Source organism: Drosophila serrata, unplaced genomic scaffold (assembly GCF_035046125.1).
Source record: "Drosophila serrata isolate PLE 108 unplaced genomic scaffold, ASM3504612v1 contig_359, whole genome shotgun sequence".
NCBI lineage: Eukaryota > Metazoa > Arthropoda > Insecta > Diptera > Drosophilidae > Drosophila > Drosophila serrata.
Genome location: NW_028257257.1, coordinates 1,627,091 through 1,652,115, shown reverse-complemented (window position 1 = coordinate 1,652,115; position 25,025 = coordinate 1,627,091). Strand labels below are relative to the sequence as shown.

The 25,025-nt window shown below is 45.6% G+C and overlaps 1 protein-coding gene across 1 annotated transcript in view; it reads left to right on the top strand.

The window, feature by feature from the left end:
• The window catches only part of Dnah3 (dynein heavy chain 3, axonemal), a 37,244-nt gene extending 12,942 nt beyond the window's left edge, over positions 1-24,302 (top strand). Inside the window, exons 23-54 of the mRNA XM_020954025.2 lie at positions 72-242; positions 604-751; positions 930-1,028; positions 1,086-1,200; positions 3,308-3,476; positions 6,576-6,769; positions 7,553-7,755; positions 9,091-9,278; positions 9,697-9,867; positions 10,106-11,311; positions 11,369-11,512; positions 11,643-11,825; positions 12,360-12,565; positions 12,631-12,945; positions 13,011-13,242; positions 14,544-14,669; positions 14,770-15,851; positions 15,910-16,221; positions 16,299-16,446; positions 16,811-17,021; positions 17,086-17,220; positions 17,289-17,461; positions 18,068-18,235; positions 19,458-20,017; positions 20,084-20,258; positions 20,321-20,493; positions 20,780-21,262; positions 21,323-21,502; positions 21,555-21,714; positions 21,786-22,195; positions 22,805-23,015; positions 23,478-24,302. Coding sequence (XP_020809684.2) covers positions 72-242; positions 604-751; positions 930-1,028; positions 1,086-1,200; positions 3,308-3,476; positions 6,576-6,769; positions 7,553-7,755; positions 9,091-9,278; positions 9,697-9,867; positions 10,106-11,311; positions 11,369-11,512; positions 11,643-11,825; positions 12,360-12,565; positions 12,631-12,945; positions 13,011-13,242; positions 14,544-14,669; positions 14,770-15,851; positions 15,910-16,221; positions 16,299-16,446; positions 16,811-17,021; positions 17,086-17,220; positions 17,289-17,461; positions 18,068-18,235; positions 19,458-20,017; positions 20,084-20,258; positions 20,321-20,493; positions 20,780-21,262; positions 21,323-21,502; positions 21,555-21,714; positions 21,786-22,195; positions 22,805-23,015; positions 23,478-23,801 — 8,775 coding nt within the window. The 3' untranslated portion in view covers positions 23,802-24,302. The remainder of the gene's footprint in view (positions 1-71; positions 243-603; positions 752-929; positions 1,029-1,085; positions 1,201-3,307; positions 3,477-6,575; positions 6,770-7,552; positions 7,756-9,090; positions 9,279-9,696; positions 9,868-10,105; positions 11,312-11,368; positions 11,513-11,642; positions 11,826-12,359; positions 12,566-12,630; positions 12,946-13,010; positions 13,243-14,543; positions 14,670-14,769; positions 15,852-15,909; positions 16,222-16,298; positions 16,447-16,810; positions 17,022-17,085; positions 17,221-17,288; positions 17,462-18,067; positions 18,236-19,457; positions 20,018-20,083; positions 20,259-20,320; positions 20,494-20,779; positions 21,263-21,322; positions 21,503-21,554; positions 21,715-21,785; positions 22,196-22,804; positions 23,016-23,477) is intronic.
• Positions 24,303-25,025: the final 723 nt, after the last annotated feature.

Here is a 25,025-nt window from a genome sequence, read left to right as displayed (position 1 = left end):
GAAATCATCGCCTTTGGTTCCTTTTCCTGTCCTCCACTTTTTAAAATTAAACATTTTTTCGTGCTTTGCAGGGCCTGGTGGAGATCTGGCTGAAAGAGGTGGAGATGGTGATGTTGGACAGCGTTAAGGAACAGATGCACGAGGCCTGGGAGGACTATGCAGTTGTGGAACGCATTACCTGGGTTGTCAGCTGGCCCGGGCAGGTGGTGCAGGGCATTTCCTGCATGGCCTGGACCTACGAGGTGAGCCTGCTCCGCCATAAAACCACGATAACCGCAAGGGCGTCGTCGTCAACGTCTCTTGGACAACAAATGTCCATCAGTTGGCTGTCAGGGGAGCAGAGAAAGCACTCTGTGTTGTGCCTCTGACAGTGAGATTAGCTGGAGTTCAGCGCCTTCTTTTCCTGCGGCATTCCGCCACTCCACCACTCCGCGGCTCCTTTGTGAGCGTTTCCCTTTTGGGCTTTGACTTTGAGAGAACCTCGCTTGCTGCTGCCGCAACGAAATTGAAAATCATATTTCGCTCTTTATTTGCGTTCGCTCCGCTGCAATTTCTCAGACACTTTATGCCTTATGCCTTTTCCTTGACTTTTTCCCCGGCCAGGTGGAGGAGGCCATCGAGACGAAGGAGCTGCCGGCTTATTTGGAGAAGTCCAATCTGCAGATTGCCGACCTGGTGCAATTGGTGCGCACGGATCTGCAGGCGGGCGTTAGGATTGCCGTCGAGGCGCTGATTGTCCTGGATGTGCATGGTGAGTAGAGCGGGGGAAGCTAAGGGAAATATAAGTACAATCTTTAGTACTTTTATTTAAAATTTAAACCACAAACTAAGGCTTTATGCTTTAAAGAAATATGTTAAATTATGAAAAAAGGCATATAAAGTGGAAAATTTGATTGATTTCTTAATAAATATAATCTGTATACCTTTAGATCGCGATGTGGTTAAATATTTGACAGACATGAATGTGTCCAACATCCAGGACTTTGATTGGATCTCCCAGCTGCGCTACTACTGGAAAGTAAACGAGAGTAAGTGTACCTTACGGATATAATTTACAATATTTAAACGAATATTTTCCCGGCCAGAAAACGAGGATTGGGTATGCGTTAGCATGGTGGTCACAGATGTTGAGTACGGCATGGAATACCTAGGCAACCTGCCCCGGCTGGTGGTCACTCCCCTCACCGATCGCTGCTACCGGTGCGTATTACTCCTACTATTGCTCCATATATCTTGCACAAATCCCACGTCCTCACATGCTTCCCTGTATGAATACCGAAAATATTAATTGACAAACCGTTGCCAGCGAGTTTGCCCCTCCGCTTCGCCGCCTCTGTGCTGCATCTAAAAGTCAGAGGAGGAGAGCCTGGCCCTGGCCACGTTTATTGGGAAAATATTTATTTTATTTCGCTGCATTTTAAATTTATTTTCATTTTTCAAACAAAATACGCAAAAAGAGAGCTGAAAGCCTTTTTGATGTTTAAGCTGCCTACGACAAACACACAATAACAACGGCAGGACTAAAGGAATAAGGACACACTAACACAAACACACAACACAACACACACACAAACTGGTAGCCGGCTGGCAGGCCGTCGTTGGCAAGCCTGCAGAAAGGACATTTTAATGGGGTTTCCGATAAAACTTTTATATTAAACAAATAAATCAATGTTGGACAGTTTTTCACACACACACACACATGCGGCACACTAACACTGAGCCTCGTGCATGGATAGTTAAAAAGAGGAAAACAAAAAATGAAACCGAGTGTATATAGATATTTGTATGGTTATGCCCCGGAAAAGCTAAAAAATATATGCACAAGCAAACCGAAGTGGGGACACTGCCAATATGATAAAAATATGAACTCGCAAAACAAGCAGCTAAAAATAAGCAATTTATGAATGGAAAGTGTCTAAAGGATTTGATCGAATTGTGTAGTTCTCTCTTTGGAGGAAAATTATAATTTATACTGTTGAAATATTACTTAATTTTAAAATTAAAATCTTAAAATTTTCCGATCGTTCCTATGGCGGCTATATATATGTATATATATAGTCCACCGATTCGCCATGCTCCGACTTATATACTAGTAATATTATATAGTCGAATAACTCCATAATTTCCATTAAATTCTTAAATTTGTTCCAAAACAAACCTCGCACATCTGTGCATATGATTCCCAACTGGTTCTAACATCCCCGGAACGAAGTGAAATGTTAGAAATGTTTTGTGTTACAAAAGTTGCAAGTCATTGTTTACTAGTGTTAAAAGTTAGTAACAGATCATACATAAAGATACTTACTGATCATAGTTACTTAATGTTCATTGATATTTACTTATTATATATACTTAGTGTTCATAGATACTTATTGATCATAGTTACTTACTGGTCATACATACTCATGGTTTAGAGTTACTTACTGCTCATAGTTAATTGCTGATCAGAGTTCGTTCAATCGTCCGATTGTTCCTATGTCAGCTATATAAATTTATATACATATATAGTCCACCGATTCGCCATACTCCGATTTATATACTAGTAAAATAATATAGAAGAATAACTCCATAGTTTCATTCCAATAGCTTAAACTTGTTCCAAAACACATCTCGCACATCTGTACATATGATTCTCAACTCTTTCTAACATCTCCGGAACGAAGTGACTGTTGCCGGCCGAGTATCAGAAATGTGTTGTGTTACAAAAGTTGAAAGTCATTGTTTACTAGTGTTCAAAGTTAGTAACTAATCATACATACTTAATGGTCATAGATACTTACTGATCATAGATACTTACTGTTCAGATTCAGTTACTGCTCATACTTAATTACTGATCATAGTTACTTAATGTTTATTGATACTTACTGTTCATAGTTACTTGTAGGTCATAGGTACTTGCTTATCATAATTACTTACTGTTCAGAGTTACCTACTGATCAAAGTTATTTAATGTTCATAGATACTGACTGATCATAGTTATTTACTGATCATAGTTACTTAATGTTCATTGATACTTGCACAAGTCCCAGCAAAACCTATTCCAAACCATAGTCACAAATCCCCCCTAAAACGCTAAGAGCTTCCACATTTTATGGGCAGCAAATACTAGAAAAAAAGATACCCATAAATGACAATTTTTTAAACTGGGCTGCTGCCGCCGTGAGAAATATGAAAAAATGCAAAATAGATATTAAAAGCGTGCCCATTCCCATGCTCTTGAACCATCCATCAACTCTTTGTTGCTGAATCCATACTTCATACTATAAATTCGTATTTTTTCTCCATCCCTTATTTCCGATTTATGTAGCACTTTGATGGGAGCCCTGAAGCTGTGCCTGGGCGGTGCACCCGAAGGACCTGCCGGTACGGGAAAAACGGAGACCTGCAAGGATCTGGCCAAGGCGGTGGCCAAGAAGTGTGTCGTCTTCAACTGCTCGGATGGACTAGACTACAAGGCGCTGGGCAAGTTCTTCAAGGTGAGTTCCCAATTAGAGAGACAGAGATACGTATCAGAGATTCTATTCTACGTTGAAGGAGCGTAGTCGTCGTGCTGTCTGCGATTTGCTGCCCGACCGGCTTTCTAATTGATGGCCCTGAAAGCGGCGGCGAGTGGAGCACATTAATCTGGCAAAGAACTTGTCTTGATGCGGCGGCACACGCAACAATCGTGACTTTCAATAGCGTGGAAGAGCATGGTTAAATGGTTAATTCGCCGCATGTCAGACACACTGGAGCCCTTCTCCAAGCCCACTGCCACTTCCATTTCCATTCTCAGGCCCCTTCTCTCCGATATATGCTTATTGAAATTTATGCAGCTCTCGGAATAATCGCATTCGGCCCTGGCTTGGTCATTCTGTTGACTAATTAGTCAGTTTGCGAAAGTAATGGCCCAGCGACGGGCCGACTTTCGTGCTTTCCCACTCAAGTTTATGCAAATTTTTATTTGCAGGTCGTTAACCGAGAGGAGCCTCTCCTCCTCCTGCACTCCTCCTATCTCCCGCACAACGCACGCACATCTTAAGTGGGTGCTGAAATGTTGTAGTAAAATTTATGCTGCTATAGGCTCTAATCGCTTAATACGCTCACACGGCTAATTGCATAATAGTTCCTAAGCCCCTAAAACAGAGAGAGGGAACAGAGAGAAGCGGCCATAAACACGGCCAGGCAGGGATTCGATTGCGGTGAGGTGAGTTGAGGAGACGACGACGTCTATGGAGATCAACTGGAGGTTCATTTGCATGGGATTTGTATTAATAAGACAACTCGAACTACTCCTAACCCAAACCCCAACTTTAAGGAGAGCCCATAAATTGCCATCGCTCGGGCTTCACTGCGTTGCTCAATTTAAATTAATGAATTTATGCGATTGGTATCCACTTGAGCCCCCCTGAACATTTGTCTATTCTTTTTATTGCTTAATTTGGGTCTCGGCATCGCGTTTTGGTTCGGGTTTTAGAAAGTCGTTCTGCGCTTTGTCACCAACTGGATTGGCATTTGTTCTAATAATCTCTAGGAAGTCGTAAATCCCTGGCACACGATGTTAGTTTCCAGCTTCCACCGGTTTTCGGTGCGGTTTGATTTCTATGTTTTTTTGTGGTTGTCAAGCGAGGGGAAGGCAGAATGTCTGTGAAACAATTTTGCGACAATAAAATAATTTGCAATTGACAAAGTATGCGGAATATGCCAGAGCAGAAATTTCACAGCGAGAGAGAAGTAATCGTAAATAAATTAAATTCAAATAAAATGGCCACAACAATGGTTGTCGCCTCGAACAAAAGGCACATCCAAAGGATGGCAAAAAGTTATCACAGGAGCAGCAGCAGCAGCAAAAATCCAAAATGGCTTTAGTTCTTGCTACATTGCAGTGATGGGAACTTTACTTTTTTTTATTAGTAGGATTTAAATCTAGAGCCAGTTCTATGCTTTTAATAAAATATATATAGGGTCTCCAGGAATTTTGTTTGTGCTAGCACGAGTCCGAGTATTTTCATTATATTATCACCTCGTAGATATAAGATGTTCATTTCTTCTAAAATAAGTTGTAAAACTCCTCTTAAAATATAAATATGCCATCACCTTAACACAGGGACATTAATGGGTACCACCTGCATAGATCCTTTCCACCATTGGCGGTGCCAATGGCAATGCCAAACCACTCTCTCTCTCAATGGAGTTCAAAGTGTGCAAAGACACACATAGCATCCTCTATTTTTTGCTGCGCCCCCATCCAGTTGCGATGCGCTGGCCAAACAAGTTCCTAACACAACAGTTCCGCTATCCGGACACAGCCAGGACCACTAGGAATCGCCCCCGAACGCCTGCACCTGCACCTGGACAGAGGCGCTAATTGTACAATGGCCAGGCCAAGCGGAGAAGCAGCAACAACAATTGCATCGGTGTTGGGACAACAGTGACTACAAAAAGCGTGCGAACGCGCAACAGAATGTGTTTTGCCCTTTGTGTGGACAGAGGCAGAAAAAGTCCTTGCGGCAGGACTCTGGCCAACAGAGGCCACTTGCCGTACAGCCACCTCTGAGGTGGCCAAGTGAAGGCTGCAAGAGCAACAGCTGTCCAGAGAGAGGTTCCTCTTTTCGATAGGTGATTGGTGCTTATTTTTGGCCACGGGTTTATATGTTGCATTAGAGTATAGGTACTTTTGGGACAGTATTTTAGGGTTTAGATTTATCAAAGACTTCACTTAGCTTTGTTAATTGTTATATTGTTAGCAGGTAATTGTCACTGAAGGAGCTTCTTCATATGTATTTAGTCTAATCATTGTTATCTTTACAAAAAGAATTTCTCTTTTCTTTCTATTAAAACAATACTGAGTTCTAGCTCTTCCCCACAACTGTTACAGTGAAAAACAACCTTAAAATACATCACTTCCGTTTTCAGTCTCCGTTTTGCGATGCAACAGTTCGGAACAAAGAATTTCCCTAATTAGGAAAAATCAAAACCTTTTCTTCGGCTAACTATGGTGGTATCTATGGTGCATATGGCCAGTGGGCTGTGGCTCACAAGGACAGGATATCATTGATAGAGTCCGCCCCCCAAACTCCTGCATCGATCCCGGGCATATGGCACTTGCAGTCAGGTCAGCATGCCGCTTTGGCGTTATATTTGTGCTGCTCCAAGGGTTTGGGGCGGGTGTGGGAGCCGAAGCTGGTTTCCAGCTGGGATAAAACAGCATATTTATTGCAACATGCAAAAGGAAGCATATCAAAGGGTCGTCTGACCGTCCTTCTGTCCCGTCCGCCCCCATATCGACCCCGGGATCTGTGTAGTTGGAGGCCCCGGAACACTGAAAACAGAAACCGACAAGAAGCGATGAGAAAGAGAAAATAATGTTTATGCTGCTGTTTGCTTTTTCCACTTTTTCCCCCATCGAACCGGAGTGTGTGTGTGTTCCTAGCACTCTTGTCCAGGAATTTCTGTTTCTATTTGTGTGTGTGTGTGTGGGTGTGCTTTATTTTTTCAGCTTCCAGTCCTGTTCAGGATTGTGTTCTATGCTGTGCTGTTTTGACTGCTGCCTCCACTACTCCATCTCCATCTCCATCTTCCCTTCCATTTCGCAGGGCTTGGCACAATCGGGCGCCTGGGCCTGCTTCGACGAGTTCAATCGCATCGAACTGGAGGTGCTCTCCGTGGTGGCGCAACAGATCCTGACCATCCAGCGGGCCATCGGACGCAAGGTTGTGAAATTCTTTTTCGAGGATACAATGCTCAAACTGGATCCGAGTTGTAACATATTCATAACCATGAATCCCGGGTGAGTGCTGGGCTAGAAATGCTATTGGGGATGATGGGTTCAGGGTACTGGGTGCTGGAAACAGCAGCTGCGGTTTCACGCATCGCATTTTTTTTTGCTCACTTGGTGAGCCGGGTCCGGGTCTGGGCATTTGAAAATGCATTTAGTTACTTTGTAAGCCCGTATACGGCCTACCATACGGCAGGAGGCAGTGAGATACGGCGGAGAGGCCATTAGCCATCAGCCTCCGGAGGTAGGTGGACGCAGTGCGTTCCCCGATATTGGTAGTTATTGCGTTATTGGAGATTTTTCCCATCGGGATATTTATTGCTTTGGCATGCATATGGAACAGCTGCGACAAACATGCATATTAGCCCAGTCTGCCTCCTGGAACTCCACTCTTCCGCCTCCTGCTCCTCCGCCTCCTCCATATGCCGCCGTTCAGCGAAGGTCTTAATTTCGATTGGATGTCGCTTTTGCTTTGCCTTTGCTTTGCCATCGCCAGGAGGCAGACACATCCTGCTAGCTGGCTTTTTTTTTTGGCCAGCTTTTTCTGCCTGCTGCCCGGTTGCATGCCTGCTCCCTGCCAATTTGTCACGCAACCAGACGTTCTTAAGAGCAGTCACTCATATTGGTTATTGGCAGCCAGAGCCAGCAGAGGGGAATGAAGGCCTATAGCCTGTGTTTAGTATTTATGCCATTAGCACTTGCACTTTGATGAATTTGATTGCCCAACGGGCTCTAATCCCGCCTGGATACCCAATGGCTTTTATTTCCATTTCTTCCAACTACCAACAACAACAGCTATGCGGGACGAACGGAGCTGCCCGACAATCTGAAGGTGCTGTTCCGCACAGTGGCCATGATGGTGCCGGACTATGCCATGATTGGTGAGATCACACTGTACTCCAACGGCTTTGACATGGCCAGGAATCTCTCGCAGAAGATCGTTCAGGCCTATAAGCTCTGCTCCGAGCAGTTGTCATCGCAGTCTCACTACGATTATGGTAAGTTTCATATAATATAATCAAAGAGTTTCCACTAATTAAAGTTTATTTGGAGTTACTACTCCTCCCTGAATTGCAGCATAAAAAATCAGCAGGACAAACCCGATATTAGACAATGAACAGGTCCTAAGGTTAGGATTACCTCCACCTGGCTAATAAGGCGCAAAAGTAGTCAACAACACGTGTATTTTTTTTCTTTTGTGCCATCTGTGTGCAGCAGCACAACTTTGGCCGGAGCAGCAGCAACTTTCCGGACGTCTCATGTCCTTTTGCGTGTGCTCCTTCGTCGTAGTCGTCCTCGTCGTCGTTGTCTCCATCTTTCTGCTTGTTTCAAGGCAAAGATATTGCTCCTTTTTACGACGTAACATGTCATATGACATTACAACATGTCTGTGTTTGCCACTCCGTCCGGGCTTTCTTTTTTCTATGGGCAAAAGGAGATCCTTCCAGCTCCCGGCTCCTGGCAGTGTGCGTGTGCATCTTTGTCCAGCCGCTGGCTGCAATTGCAGGCAGAGGCAGCTGTGTGTGCAAGTTTATGTGCAAAGTACATTTGATCAGTATCTTATTTTGAGTTTAAATTGAAAAACTTTCTTGCAAGTTTGCTGCTGCGCTTTTGTGTTGCGTGTGTGAGAGACAAATGGCACATGGACACAAACACACCCAGACACACGCACATACATTGTTCACGTGTGTGTTGATGTGTGTGTATTTGCCGCTCTGCCAAGTAATAATAAAAACTATTTGTACATTTAGTCCAAACTCCTACGCCGCGACTCCTGTCCAGCTGTTTTTGCAACGTTGCGAAAAGTTTAGCATTTCCCCGTGCGCTATAATGAAGCCCGGGATAGGGTCTGGGGGGGGGGGAGGGCTCAGGAGAATGCCACGAAGTTGTAACTCCCTCCCAGGTAGAGGAACACGGTCCGCTCCTGGCCAGGTTCTGCGACGCCATCCAGCAATGGCATCGCCAAATACCTAAACCGGCCGACTTCAGGTTGAGTTATGCGCTCGCATAACTGCCAAGCTAATGCCCTCAGTCTCCGATGGTTTTCCGTTTTACAAAAACACAGTGGAGACTTTAAAATATAATTTAGAAATGTTTATAAAACAAATACTTGGATACAATTTATAATTTAAAACATTTTTCGTGGAGTTTGTATAAGTTTTTAGCAACAAATGAGAAATGATTTCAAGGAGAGTCACTTGATATCGTCTGAAGAAGCTATTAGAATGTAATTTTCTCTTTCTATTAGGCAATAAAATTATATACTCATTTGTAATCCATATATTTTATACCATATACTATTATCGACTTATGACTGTACTTTTATTTGCCAGGAATGCGCGCCGTGAAGTCCGTCCTGTTGGCCTCCGCCTCGCTGCGACGTTTATATGTTGACCTGCCGGAGCCGGAGATTGTCCTGCGTGCCATCGTCGATGTCAATTTGCCAAAATTCCTCGAGCAGGACATTTCCCTGTTCATTGGCATCTACATGGATCTATTCCCCGGTGTGGAGCTGCCTATGGTGAGTATCTATTTGAATCAATTATCATTCTTAAGGGCGAAATGACCTGTAAGCGCCGCCAATTAATACGATAATGGATTAATGATTAATTCACACAAACTGTAGGTGCATACATGGTGAAATTGGTATACTCTATAGAACTAAAAATACATCTTAAACATAAACCTATGTTCTTGAGAGGATTTTAAAATTTGAGGCAACTTAAGTTCATTTTCCACTCGGAAAATAAACTCCATATATCTTTTATTATGAAGAATATTTCGTTGGCATTTTAAAAAATCACTTCTTCCATTTATTAACTGCCATCGATGGCGACATTTCAGCCAGAATTTTACTCTTATTTGCCCCAATTTTTCAATATTCCATATATAAAAATTTTATTTACGCTTGTTTACCTCCTTTCCCATCCGCCGGACAGCCGCAACGCGGCGACATACTCAAGTGGCTGCACATCAACCTGGCGGAGAGAAACCTGCAGGCGACGCCATGGTATTTGGAGAAAATTCTGCAGATATACGAGATGCTGCTGGTGCGGCACGGCCTCATGATAGTCGGTGCCTCGATGGGCGGCAAGACCACTGCCTATCAGGTGAGTATACGTGAATTTCCGGAATCCCATTCGCTCTCCACGCTTATTAATTTCACCGGCCAGCCAATTAAATGGTCTGGAATTAATCAGTTAACAAACGACTCACTTGGCACAGAAAAATATTAAAATCAGAGCGAATATTATGAGGTTTTAATGGGAGGTTGTACTTTAATTGTAGAAATATCTGTTCCAATTTAATACTTAAAATTACTAAATTAATTGCAATCATTTTGTGCAGGTCCTGGCCCAGACCTTGCGGAATGTATCCACCGACGAGGAGGCCACGCTCAAGGAGTACCCAGTCACGTTCCGCATCATCAATCCGAAGGCCATAACCATGGGCCAGTTGTATGGACGCTTCGATCCTATCTCCCATGAGTGGTACGACGGTGTTCTGGCCAAGACGTTTCGCGAACAGGTGCAGGGTCCGCGTTGGGAGCGAGCCTGGGTGATGTTCGACGGACCCGTGGACGCAGTGTGGATTGAGAATCTCAATACCGTGTTGGATGACAACAAGAAGCTGTGCCTGATGTCTGGCGAAATCATGCAAATGACCAAGATGATGAACATGATGTTCGAGCCGGCGGATCTTGAGCAAGCATCTCCCGCCACAGTGTCGCGTTGCGGTATGATCTACATGGAGCCAGCGCAGCTGGGTTGGCGGGCCTTCCACAAGAGCTTCACCAATGTGCTGGTGAACAAGGTGGGTCTGAACGAGATCTATATGACGCTGTTTGAGGACATGACCGAGTGGTTGGTGCCGGCGGCCCTGGAGTTTTTGCCGCAGTGCAAGCAGATGCTGGAGTTGTCGCCAATCTACCAGTACCAGACCTTCTCGCGCTTTTTCCTACACTTCCTGGAGAAGCACAAGCAGTTCAACCAGGCCTGGTTCCAGCAGATGTTCCTTTTCTGCTTCGCCTGGGCTTACTGCTCGGCATTGTCGAGTCAGGGTCAGCGCACCTTCGACGCATTGCTGCGCAAGGTTATCTATGGATCCAATGACAACTTCCCTAAGCCCAAGTACTTCTCGCTAAATCGCGGCCAGATGTTCCCTGAGAAGATGATCTTCATGGACTATCGATTCGACGAGGCCGAGAACTGGTGGTCGTGGCAGAAGGGCGATGAAAGCTCGGGAACGCCAACCAACTTCCCGGAGAATGCGCAGATCAGTGAACTGATCGTGCCCACAAAGGAGACTGGTTACATTTCGTACTGGCAGGAATTCTGCATTGCCAAGTCCTTCCCCATGCTGGTGATCGGACCCACGGGTACTGGAAAGAGCGCCATCATTACCAGTAACCTGCTAGCCATGCCCAAATTTGCCAACCTGATCAATGTCATCAACTTCTCGGCTCGAACCTCTGCCCAGATGGTCCAGGACACGATCATGAGCAAGCTGGACAGGCGGCGAAAGGGAGTTTTTGGTCCCTCGCTGGGCAAGAAGGTGGGTCTTTTAAAGAAAGTTATTTTATATATAATAATTTCTGATATATATTCCCAGTGCATTGTGTTCTGCGATGATGTGGCCATGCCTTCGAAGGATACTTATGGCTCCCAGGCACCACTGGAGCTGCTACGAACTTGGTTGGATCATGGCTATTGGTCGGATCTAACAGACACCACCAAAATCGAGCTGGTGGACATGGTATGTGTATGCCAGTTGACAACTTATTCCGTCCATAAACTGGCCATTAGAGTTATCTGTGAAGTTTTCATATTTCCCTTGTAATTTTTTTTTCTTATCGTTTTTCTCCTGAATCTGAATCGTTGGCCAGACACTGATGTGCGCCATGGGCACTTTGGGCGGCAGTAACTTCATTTTTCCGCGTCTCTATCGCCACATGTTCGTGGTGGCCGTCGATTCCTTTGAGGACTCGACCATCATACGAATATTCACAACGATTGGTGATTGGCACTTCGCCAAGGGTTATCCGGAAAAGGTGGCTCTGCTATCCCGCGTACGTATCTCATTCTCTTTAAGCCCCAAAACAACAACAACAACAGCAAACAGCACACTGAGAGAGAAAGGCAGGCAGAACCAGAACTGGTATTCTTTTTATAAAATATATATTATAAGTAAACAAACTAAAACATATTCGCAAACAGCCATTTAACAAATGTTAACATATTATTATGGTAAATACATTTGCGAAACTCTGATAAGCTCATAAATATTCAAATTAAACATTAAACTTGTATTAAAACCTTAAAATATGTGAGCTTGATGAGTATTTTAAGTAGCAAATTTGTTCTCTGTATAAATGAGAGACCGAGTCTGGAGGATGATTGTCTGGTCAGTGGAGTCAATAGTCCTTCCATGCGCCATGTGTGCTTGGCTCGCATCCAAGCATTGGGCGCATAATAAAATTAAAATGGCGTATTTTATAGCTTCATTTCCCCAAAACCTCTTTCTCTCTCTCCGTTGGCTGTTTTTCGCTTTTACTGTCCTCGAATTAAGGTCCACGAATGTCATCCATTTATCCCATTCGCAGGGCTTAGCGGAGGCCATGGTCAGCGTGTACCGGGAGGCGATTCGCACCTTCCTGCCCACGCCAGCTAAGTCGCACTATTCGTTCTCCCTGCGCGACATCACACGCGTCTTCCAGGGCATCGTGATGGTGCCCGCCAAGCGGATGCCCGACCCCGATAAGCTGGGTCGCCTGTGGGCCCATGAAACTTATCGCGTTTTCTACGACCGGTGAGTATGATCTCACTCCCCCTTTCTACTATGAACTTTAACAAGAACAACATTCTTTTTCTCAGTTTGGTGGATGATAGGGATCGTGATCGCCTGCTTACAATGGCCATAGATGCATGCAAGTCAAATCTACGCTTCCCCTTGGAGCAGGCCTTTGCCGAACGCATTGAGCCGGGCGAGAAGCTAACGGACAACGATCTCCGGAATCTATTTTATGGCAACTACATGGAGCCGGATGCCGAGCCCAAGTTCTATGACGAAGGCGAGACCTATGAGAAGCTGGAGAAGCTAATGAAGTACTATCTCAGAGAATACAACTCTTTCTCAAGCACACCCATGGATTTGGTAATGTTTCGCTTTGCCATTGAGCATGTGAGCAGGTGAGAAATTGCTTTTTGAATCCATTTAAATAACTAAAGTTATACATATTCCACTTTCCCAACAGAGTTTCCCGCGTCCTGCAGATGCCGCGTGGCAATATCCTTATGGTGGGCATGGGCGGTTCAGGACGCCGCAGCTCCTGTCGCCTGGCAGCCTATATAGCAGACTGTCGTCTGATGACCGTGCAGGTGTCCAAGACCTACACCATCACGGACTGGCGGGACGATCTGAAGAAGATATTAATGTCGGCCAGCTTTAACCTGAACCACACCGTCTTCCTCTTCTCGGACGCGCAGGTGAGTGTGTTAACTGGAAACCAATTCTCGTTAAGAGATAGCGGATCAAATGGTCGTATGCTAATCCATCAGAATGGCTTTTTAATAAGGCTGTAAATCGAGAGCTCAGACAAGGGCTAAGCCGCGTCAGGGAACAACAAACCCATAAAGTCTTGACTAATCTGTGTATGTAAATTGGTAAATTAAATTGAAATTAATTTGGACTAGTCTTGGAAATAAAACAGAGCTTACACACAGAGACGGGGGGGTGAGATTAAGTAAACGAACTTTTGTCACAGGGACAATTAAATTTGGCTTGAAATTCGGTTTTCAATACGGAAGCTCACTCATTGTTTTGCCAAAATTTGCATTTATAATTAGGTTAATTGTTCAACTAACTTGATTATTGCTCAGTAATTTGCATAGGCAGCTCGAATTATGGCAAATGAAGTGGGCTTCAGAAAATCGCCACCAAAACAGCCGAGGGAAGCCGTGCGGTGTCGGTGTCTGTCTCTGTGTTGGGCTTAAATCCATATTAAATGTTAATCAATAAATTAGCATGGCCAAATTCCGATTCCAATCGATATACAACATATATATATATGTGGCAAACAATATGCAGGTGCGCTTACACAATATAATGCTCCGCATTCGCATAATGCGCCCTTTGTCCGCCATTTGACCATGAAGCGTGACCAAAAACTAGAAATCCATACAAGGCCATAAGAAGTCCATTTGGACTGGATTAAAACTGCTTTAATTCTGTTTGCTGATGAATCCCGAGCTCCGGGCCAGGCCATAATCAATCGAAAAACCCCTTCCCTTTTGGTCAGAAACAATTTTTCGATGCATTAGAATGTTTTCAGGTATTGTCGAGGAGGTAGGAGATCCTTAAGCTCAGTGTCCCTCCAATCAATGGTTTATCTCCCCTTAGTTTTTCTCTATGTGTGTCTGTGTCTGCCTGTGCCAACAAAGCCCCATGCAGATATTAATTAACAATTACACCGAAATGGCCAGCAGGGAGCTGGCTACGGCTTAGAGCCATCTTACCTCTACCTGTACCTCTACCTTCGCCTGCATCGCCAGGGTCCAGAGACAGGGCCACTTAGGCGAATGCAAAATGCATGTCCCTGGGATCTGGTCAAGGGACTCTCTGAGGAAAGGGGGAATGAATAAAAATGCATTTGGCCAGCAGCATAGCTCAACTTCAGCTCCAACTTCCATTTCGATTTCCACTTCAAACTGCAACTCGAACTGCACTCTCCGATTTGCACATTGCACAATTGTGAATTCCCTGTCTTTCTCCCCCTATCTCCTTTCAGGCAACGGATGAGGGGTACGTGGAGGATATCAATGGCATACTTAATACCGGTGATTTGCCCAATCTCTATCAGCTGGAGGACAAGGCGAGCATCATGGAGAATATGGCCAATGTGGCCAAGCAATTGGTGAGTGTCTGTTTCAATTGAATTTAAGGTTGAAATACTAAAGAGATACTATCAAATTTAAATCTTACATACCTTATTATATACCTAAACTTCATCGCAGGGCAAGGTACTGGACACACTCCCCAGCGAGGTCTACGCCTACTTCATAGAGCGCATCAGGGAGCAGCTGCACATTGCTCTGGCTTTTTCGCCCATCGGCGAATCCTTCAAGGAACGCATTCGGGTCTATCCCTCGCTCATCAATTGCTGCACCATCGACTGGTACATGCCCTGGCCGGAGGAGGCCCTGTACCGCGTGGGCACGTATTTCGTGAACTCCATGCATCTCAACCGGCCGCACGGCGAAGAAAACGAGGAACAGCAGCAGCAGGTGGTTAAAGAGCCCGGAGATCCTGACCAGGAGGAAGGGGCGCGACGCGATACGATTGATGAAGAAAGGGAACTGACGCAACTGGAGTTGGACCTGGTCTACTGTGTTATGTACTTTCACAAGTCCGTTGTGGATGCCAGCGAGAAGTGTTACTTGGAGCTCAATAGGCGGAACTATGTAACGCCTTCCGCCTATTTGGAGCTGCTCAAGGCGTTCCGCACCTTCTACAGCCGCAAGCTGGACGAGATCACGCGGCTGAGGGATCGCTATACCACCGGTCTGGAAAAACTTGACTTTGCCGCCGGTCAGGTGGGTGAGATGCAGACGAATCTGTACGATTTACAGCCCAAGCTCAAGGTGCTGTCTGAGGAAACGGACCGCATCATGGTGAACATTGAACGGGAGACGGCCGAGGCCGAAAAGAAGAAAGAGGTGGTGGGCGCCGATGAGGCGGCGGCAAATGAAGCCGCCGCTGCTGCCCAGGCTATCAAAGACGATTGCGAGACGGACCTGGCCGAGGCCATTCCCGCCATGGAGGCGGCCCTGGAGGCGTTGAATACCCTAAAACCAGCGGATATTTTCATAGTCAAGTCCATGAAGAACCCGCCGTATGGCGTAAAGCTAACCATGGAGGCGGTGTGTGTGCTTAAGGGCCTCAAACCGGATCGAAAGCCAGACCCGAGTGGTCACATGGTGGAGGATTACTGGGGACCATCGATGCGCATGCTCAGCGACATGAAGTTCTTGGACTCACTCAAGACTTTTGACAAAGATAACATTCCACCGGCCATTATCAAGAAGATTCGAGAGAAGTGAGTGGTTTATTCAGAGTTTATTAATAACCGTTTCGTAAATTTACTCCCTCCACAGGTACATAGCCGATCGTGACTTTGTCCCCGAAAAGATCAAAGCCGCTTCCATGGCCTGTGAGGGCATCTGCCGCTGGGTACGTGCCATGGATGTCTACGACAAGGTGGCTCGCATTGTGATGCCCAAGAAGGCTGCCCTGGCAGAGGCCGAAGGAGAGCTCTCTCAGCAGATGGAGAAGCTGAATGCCAAGCGGGCAGAGCTGCAAGTGATCCTGGACAAACTGCAGAAGCTCAACGATTTCTTTGCGGAAAAATCGCGAGAGAAGAAACGTCTCGAGGACGAAATCGACAACTGCGAGAAAAAACTGAACAGGTGCTGGGAATGGAATGGAGGACCATTGGGTAAATGGCCTTTAATCTAATCTTTCTGCCATCTATTTTTTTTCACAGAGCTGAAAAGCTGCTGGGTGGACTGGGTGGTGAGAAGACGCGATGGTCGGAGGCAGCCAAGAATCTTCACGAATCCATTAGCAACATTGTGGGCGACGTCCTGCTAGCCGGCGGGTGCACCGCTTATCTGGGATACTTCACTACGGAGGTGAGTCGCGGGTGTTGCTCGTCCTCTTACACATGTATGTCCGTGTCCATGTCCTGCGATGACAGCTAATGGCCATGTCCTCAGTCCGGAAACTTTTCCATAAAGGTTTTTAATATGCACGAGCACGTGGCATTGATTTTCCTCGCTTTTCCTCTCCCTGCCACGCTCTGATTTTTTGCCATACTCCTTTTGTTGTGGTCTCTTTTTCAATTTGTCCGCGCTTAGAGATGGCTGACAGGACATTTTCTGCATTTCCTTTATGGCGAGCTTAACTCAAATTTAGTTAGCGCCAATGTTGACATGTTAACATTTACCCGAATCATGGCCTATAATCCCCGTCTGAAATGGCCCACTCTGTTTGCAGTACCGCGTCAATATCCTGGACGACTGGAATGCCCTGTGCCTGCGCAAGCACATTCCCTGCAGCGAGACCTTCTCGCTGGCCACCACTCTGGGCAATCCGATGACGATCCGGGCCTGGTCACTAGCCGGTCTACCGGCGGATAACTTCTCCGTGGAGAATGGCATCATTGTGACCAACTCCAGTCGGTATTCGTTGCTCATCGATCCGCAGGGTGAGTGGTTAATATTGATTTTTTGTTTTCTATATCTTAAAATCTTTTCATAAACCCTCCACAGTTCAAGCAAATAAATGGATCAAGAACATGGAAAAGAACAACAACCTAAAGGTTATCAAACAGAGCGATGCCAACTATATGCAGGTGCTGGAGTTGGCCATTACTTTTGGTCAGCCAGTCCTCATAGAGAATGTCGGTAAGTCTCACCTAGCTTTGGGTATAACCCTATCCCAGACTCCAAATAATACCCCTTGCATTGTCCAGGTGAAAAACTTGATTCGAATTTGACGCCCATTTTGGAGAAGAACATCATAAAGCATAAGGGCGGAGTGTTCATCAAAAGTGGCGACCAAATGATAGAATACAATCCCGAGTTTCGTCTTTACATAACGACCTGTCTCCGCAATCCGCGTTATCCGCCGGAAGTGATGGTTATGGTAAGTAGCACAGTGCGAACTCCAATGGAGACCAGAACAGGCTCTAGTTGCTCCTGCAGTCTGTGGCAATGATGACGTTAGTTGTGTAATAAAACGACCAACTTAAATTGATATTTGGAGGAGGATGCGATGCAGCAGCACCGCAGCCGGCGCTGGAAATATGCAAATTTTCGTTGGCATTGACGATGATGTGGAGGACACGAGGTGCGAGGTGCGGTGAGGGTGGTGCTGATGTACGTGCGAGGTGGCTGTGCATAACTAGCATAGCATCCAAAGCCTCGACATCGAGGACATCTATCCCAATCCCGCAGCCAGCGGCGCTGCTCTGGCTCCTGCTGCACGGCGTGTTTATAAAATTTTTCCAGCTTTTCGCTCCTGCTCCTGCTGCCGTTTGCCATCGCTTTTTATGCTGCAACTGTTGTCAGCAGTTTTCCTTTAACCATCTCTATTTTAGCCATCCCCCCTTAGCCGTTCCTCTTTTTTTGTGGCACATTGTGTGTTTATTTTGAGTTTTCTTTCCATTCTACGTGCCATACTCGAAGCTAACACCACCACCATCATCATCACTGATCCTGTCGTCCTGCCTTCTCCTTTCTCTCTGTTTAGGTAACAGTATTAAATTTCATGATAACGGAACAGGGATTACGCGAACAATTGCTGGCGATTGTGGTGGCTCACGAGCGTCCCGATTTGCAAGAGAAGAAGGAACAATTGATTATTGAGTCCGCAAGGAATCGTGATGCATTGTACACCATCGAATCCAAGATATTAGAGGTAAGGCCCGTCTCTCTTTCCACTCCGTTCTTGTGGCATAATAAATGTTTTTATATTTCATCGCATACTCTTTGAGCGCTTCGCTAGTTTCCATTCCATTCCGCTGGCTCTGCTCCTGGCTCCGTCTGCGGCTCTGGCTCTGCAGATTCAATTAGAGAGCCAGGCTAGCAATTTATGCTTTTGTGCCTGGCCAATGACAATTCAATTAACTGGAAGCAAAAGCTTACCAGCGTGGCATTAGCATCCAAAACGTTATTTTTTAAAACGGTGGCTCGAACGTATGAATAGAATTATATATATACTTACCTAAGAGGTTTATTTTTTGGGTTAATCAGAGAAAAATGAATCATCTTTATTTCTTGCTTTCCTGCCTTTATTTATATCATCTAAACTTAACTGAAAATGCTGTTGATATTTTAATATTTAATCGTTAAATAATGATATATAAAACTTAACTATATTCAATATGAGTATAGGGCATTATACCCATACAGGGTATTATAATTTTAGTCAGAAGCTTATTTCGCTATGAAGGAATCATTTCCAACCCTATAAACCATATATATTCTTGATCAGCATTAACAGCTGAATCGATCTAGCCATGCCCGGTTAAAAATAAATTTTTGAAATTTTTTCGAAATTTAATAAGAGGTTACATCGTTAAAATTGTCAAAAGTTGACAAAAAATGGAAATTTTTTACTTTATAAACTGAGTATGCAGATTTGTTTTCTCTTAAAAAACTAGCACAGACCTGCTTTCCGAATTGAAATTAATCAATTTTTGGCTTAGTTATGAGTTTTTTAAAATCGGATTTCTCAGAAAAATAGTCATATAAAAATATAGATAAATATCAACTAAAATAATGGTATTCTAATTTTAGTCAGAAGCCTATTTCACCATGAAGGAATCATTTCCGACCCTATAAACCATATATATTATTGATCAGCATCAAAAGCCGAGTCGATCCAGCTATGTCTGGTAAAAACTTATTTTTTTTTAAATGTTAAAAATTGTATAATCGTTAAATCGTTAAAATGTTCAAAAACTGATAAAAACTAACTATCCTGATGCTTTTCGATTGAAAATTAATGAATTTTTGACTCAGTTATGATGCATTTTCACTGCTAGTTCCAGTTTCCAAAAGTTAGCTTCTTTTCATATTGATTTACTTGCTTACTTCTTTATATTTTCCTTCAATTACTACCTCTATGTCCTTCCCAGGTTCTCTCCACCTCCGAGGGCAATGTACTGGAGGACGAAAACGCCATAAACATACTGTCGTCCAGTAAGATTCTCTCGGAGGACATCCAGGAGAAGCAGGTGATTGCTGTGGCAACCGAAATTGAGATAGACGCCGCCCGTCAACAGTATATACCAGTGTCCAAGCACTCGGCTATCTTGTTCTTCTGCATCAGTGAGCTGGCCAACGTGGATCCCATGTATCAATACTCCCTCTCGTGGTTCCTCAATCTATTCGTAAACACGATCCTTAAGGCACCCAAGTCGGACACGTTGGTGGAGCGCTTGAAGAACCTAAATGATTACTTCACCAAGTCGATATACACGAATGTGTGCCGCTCGCTGTTCGAGAAGGACAAGTTGGTCATTTCGCTGGTCATGTGCCTGGGTATACTGGTATCGCAGGGGCGCGTGGAGAAGGCCGCCTTGCTGTTCTTCCTCACTGGTGGCATTGGCTACAAGAGCATACCACCGAATCCTTTGGGAGCATGGCTGCCCGATAAATCCTGGGCGACTATCTGCAAGGCCTCGGATCTTGACGGGTAAGAATAAAGTTCTCCCCGATTAATCTTTTATAATTTTCCTTTATCCTCCATTACACTGCGAAGCCTCAAGGATCTGCCAAAAATGATGGAAGAGCATGCGGAAGATTGGCACAATTTCTACGACTTGAGCAATCCGGGGGAAAAGCCGCTGCCGGCACCGCACGATACGGTAAATGACATGCTCTACCTGATCGTCCTCAAGGCCCTGCGTCCGGACAAGCTGGTGCCCGCCGTGAGGGTAAGTTGAGTGGTGCTTTTCCCCACCTGGCGGCGTACATTTAATATCCTCCGGTTTGTCAGGCTTTCATTACGCGCAACCTGGACCGCTCGTTTGTGGAGCCGCCACCCTTCGATTTGGCGGCCTCGTTCGCGGACAGCTCGCCGAAAATTCCGCTGGTGTTCCTGCTCTCGCCCGGATCGGATCCCATGGCCAGTCTCTTCATGTTCGCCAAACAACGCAACATGTACGACAAGTAAGTTAATTAACGAGAGTGCCTCATATTTCCGTGTCCGTGTCCACGGGTGGGTGAAGCAGCCGCTGGTGATGCTGATGGTGCTGGGTGCTGGGTGCTGGATGCTGGATGCTCGTGGTGGCGGTGGTGGCATGTTTTCGATTAAGCGCGACATGTGCGCCTTGTCGATATATGTGTCCCCTCCTCCAACCTCTGGGCACCCATCCCTCGGAGTCAGAGTTGCGGCTGCTGCCGCTGCTATCTCTTTAAAGAAATTTATGCTAAGCACATATCCCGCTCCGAACAGATTGAAAACCATCTCGCTGGGTCAGGGCCAGGGACCGCGGGCGGAGAAGATGATCCAGGAGGCCGCCCGCCACGGCCAGTGGGTGGTGCTGCAGAACTGTCACGTCGCCTTCAGTTGGATGGGGGACCTGGAGCGGATCTGCAATGACACCACGCTAACGGATGGCGCCAACCACGACTACCGGCTGTGGTGCACTTCATATCCCAGTGCCGTCTTCCCGGTCTCCGTACTGCAGAACTCGGTGAAGATGACGAACGAACCGCCGAAGGGTCTGCGGGCCAATATGCATCGCTCCTTCACCTCGGACCCGTTGATGCGGGACAAGTTCTTCACCAATGCCTTCCTCTTCTCGGACAGTGCGAACAAGTGCTGGCTGCGCGGCGTTTTCGCTCTGGTCTTCTTCCATGCCGTCGTCCAGGAGCGTCGTGAGTTCGGTCCCCTGGGTTGGAACATTCCCTACGAGTTTAATGAGTCGGACTTGAAGTAAGTTTTAATTACGATTCATTTGGTTCAAGAATATATTAAATATTTGTTGTCTTTTAGGATTTCTCTATTGCAGCTAAAGATGTTTATTAACCAGAGCCAGAGTATTCCTTTCCGGGGCCATGTTTACCTCACGGGCGAGTGCAACTATGGCGGTCGTGTCACAGACGATAAAGATCGTCGTCTTATCCTGTCGCTGCTCAACATGATCTACAATCCCAAGACCATTGAGGAGGATAAGTGCGTAAAAAGTCTGTTCTTTAAGCTTAGACTAACTACTTTCCATCCCCAGTTATGCTTTGTCTCAATCTGGCAATTATTTGGTGCCCGTGAGTCCCACGCGCCTCAACTCCATCGAGTATGTGTCCAGTTTCCCGCTGAGTCCCCAGCCCGAGGTCTATGGATTGCATGAAAATGCGGATATCAATCGCAATGTCAAGGAAACCAATGCGGTACGTAGACCCTTTTCTTTCCAACTTTACTTTAACCTTCATCTAATGTATTCATTCATGGTCACCAACAGCTCATCAGCGGCGTCTTGCTCACCCAAACCGATTTAATGGCCTCGGTGAAGGCCAGTTCGGTGGGCGGCGCAAAGGAAGATCCAGCGATTGCCATTTGCAAGCAGGTGCTGAGCCAGCTGCCCGAAGAGTTCGATATAGACGAGGTGTCCAAGGTATATCCCGTGATCTATACCAATTCGATGAACACAGTGCTGCGCCAAGAGCTAATACGCTTCAACCGCCTGCTCTCGTACATTCGCAAGAGTCTGGTGAATGTGAGCAAAGCGGTGGTGGGACAGATTGCCATGATACCCGAGTTGGAGCGAACACACGCCTCAATGGTCATTGGCAAGCTGCCGGCGGACTGGCTGAAGAAAAGCTATCCCTCGCTCAAGCCATTGGGCAGCTACGTGAGCGACCTTCTGGCCCGGTGAGTTCCTTTGCTGTCCTTTGTTGCATTCATGAGGATTACACTGCTACGAAGCAATAGGTTTTCTGGGAAAATATATAATAGAATAGAAGGTTCCACTTAAAATGTAGAGATAGTTATTCGTAGAATGAAGACACAATATTTTCCCCCAAGTGCATGTCTGGTATATGTAGTATTCCCAGACATTTGGACGGCCATCATCAATGGAATTGTATTGAGCAGAAGCTGAAGCCCAAGTTGCCTGTAATGCGCCGCGTGTGCCCCTGCTCATGCTACTCCTTCGCCTTAGGTTCTTTTCGTTCTTTGCCTCAATTGTGCAAATATAATAAATGTATACGGCACACACATCCGATGCTCTTCCTTCTGTGGTTGCCACTGCCACTGCCATTCATGGCAAAAATCTTATTTGCTTTTGACATCAAAGGACGATGCTGTTTGTGTGTGCTGCTCCTGCTCCGGCTCCTGCCAAATGCTTTGTGTGCTCGCCCATGCTCGTGCCGGTGCCGGTGCCGGTGCCATTTGCCCATTCCCATTGTTGTCGCATGTTTAATATTTATTAATAAATTGAAAAATAAGATAACTCGTTGTCAACCCCTTTCCCACCCGCAGGCTGGCCTTCTTCCAGGAGTGGATAGACAAGGGCGAACCGATGGTTTATTGGATCTCCGGCTTCTATTTCACCCAGTCCTTTATCACGGGCGTCCTGCAGAATTACTCTCGCAAGAATCGCTTCCAAATTGACATGATCTTGATCGAGTTTGCTGTGACCAAACACGAGACGACGGTCCCCCAGACCCCCGAGTTGGGCGCCTACATCCGGGTGAGTTTATTAGCCAGGTTATTAAAAAGCTGGCCACAAAAAAAAAAAAACACGACTAGAACTCTGCTAAATGAAAACGAGTTTCTTATTAAAATCATTCCCACACTCAAAACACACGCAACAGGAACAAAAAGAGGTCAATGATGAGACCAAGTTTATCGAAGTAAGACAGACTACTTTATAGAACTCATTAATTATTGGGCACCGTTTTAGTGATTAAACCCATTTTATTTCTTAATTTTAAAGTCTTCTGATAGTCTCTTAAATATGTTTTATATATATTTCATTTGAGCTTCGTAGAAGTATTGTTTTTTATAGTTTTTATTTAAACGCGTACTAAACCCATTTATTATATTATAATTAATTACTTCTATAATATTATTTTTAATTTAATTTAATGAATTTTGACATAGTTTTATAGTGACATTTATCTTGAAATTAATTTCCTTTCCTTGCTCCCAGGGCATCTTCGTTGAGGGTGCTCGCTGGAATCGCAAGACCAAAGAGTTGGATGAATCCTTCTCGAAAATCCTCTTTGACACCTTGCCCATTATCTATCTGCGGCCCGTACTCAAAACCCTGGAGGATCTGCCCCGCTCGACCGGCGGCGCTGAGAAAGAAATCGTCTACGATTGTCCCGTATACAAGACCAGCGAACGCAGAGGTGTCCTGTCCACCACCGGCCATTCAACCAATTTCGTGATGTACCTGCAGCTAAGATGCTCCCGGACACCAATGCATTGGATTAACCGGGGCACGGCCTGCCTCTGCCAGCTGGATGACTGAGATGGGGGGATCGGATATGGCCAGGAGCCACCTCCGGGTGGCATCCGGCCGTGTCGGCCAGGTGGCGGCGATCCTTGGACTCTCCCTGGACTGGTCCTATTTATCCTTTTCGTTTTTGCTGGCACAAAGAAGCGTCTGTCGTTGTCCCATCTATATGCAGATGTATTTATTTTGATTTTGTTTCGTTTGATTCGCGGTGCCTCCTCCGCATTCCAGGAAGCCCCAAAAGCGCGCTGGCCGGGCTCCGGCTCCGGCTCCCGTTTTTGTTTATTTTGTGTTGGCTCCTGTATTCCGCATTCAGAGGACGGATCTGGGCCGCGGGCTTTGAGCGTGGGGGGCACGCGGCATGTGCCCAGTGTCATTTTGATGATGATGATGATGCTGATTGCCAGATATAAATTAAATATGCAGAATACTATACGTTCCCGGCTGGATATACGAATATATTTTTTATGTGCGCCATTTACAAATGAATAAACGAATGAATAAGTCCCCAACCTACTGTGTGTGCTCTGTGTGAATATATTTGAAACTGAGCTCTCGTTTTTTTTGCTGACCAGGAAGCAAAGTTAATGAAAGAGAGACTGTGCCTGCTTGGTGCACAGTTTTACAGATCTGAAATTATAAAAACCAATGCAAACTAGTACTTACAATACAGCGTCCAACAGGATGTAACCCCAGAGTGAGTTCAGCCAACGGCCATACTCCAAAATACATGAAGAGCACATTCCGTTCTATTCTTATAACTTATAACTTATAACCTATAACCAATCTCCATATCAAAACGCCTTTCGGACAGACAGGCCACTCGACGTTCTTGCCCAGCCATTGCCATTGCCATTGCTATCGTCGAGTGGTGCTCCATCATCCATTCTCGACGGCGGAATGGATTCCTACTCCGCTGTGAGTGGGAGATTGTTAAAGATTTATGGCTTGTTTGCCGCTCAATTGGAGCAGCAGCAAACGCGATTTAAATTTAAAATTAAATATTGGGAAAAAATGGAAAATCGCTAAGCGATCTCTTAAATCATGAGGCTATTAATAGCCCGCCTAATCGAGCGTGTCGAGCGCTTTGAGAGCCCAAAATAGCAACACTCGATGGCTCAGCCTCAGCAGCGACTGGCGTCCATCAAGTGTGGAGTATCAATCGTGATGGCGGCGTACACTTTCGGCCGATCTTGGCCTTAAACGCCGCTCGGCAACGATGCTCGAGAGCCTCCAAAA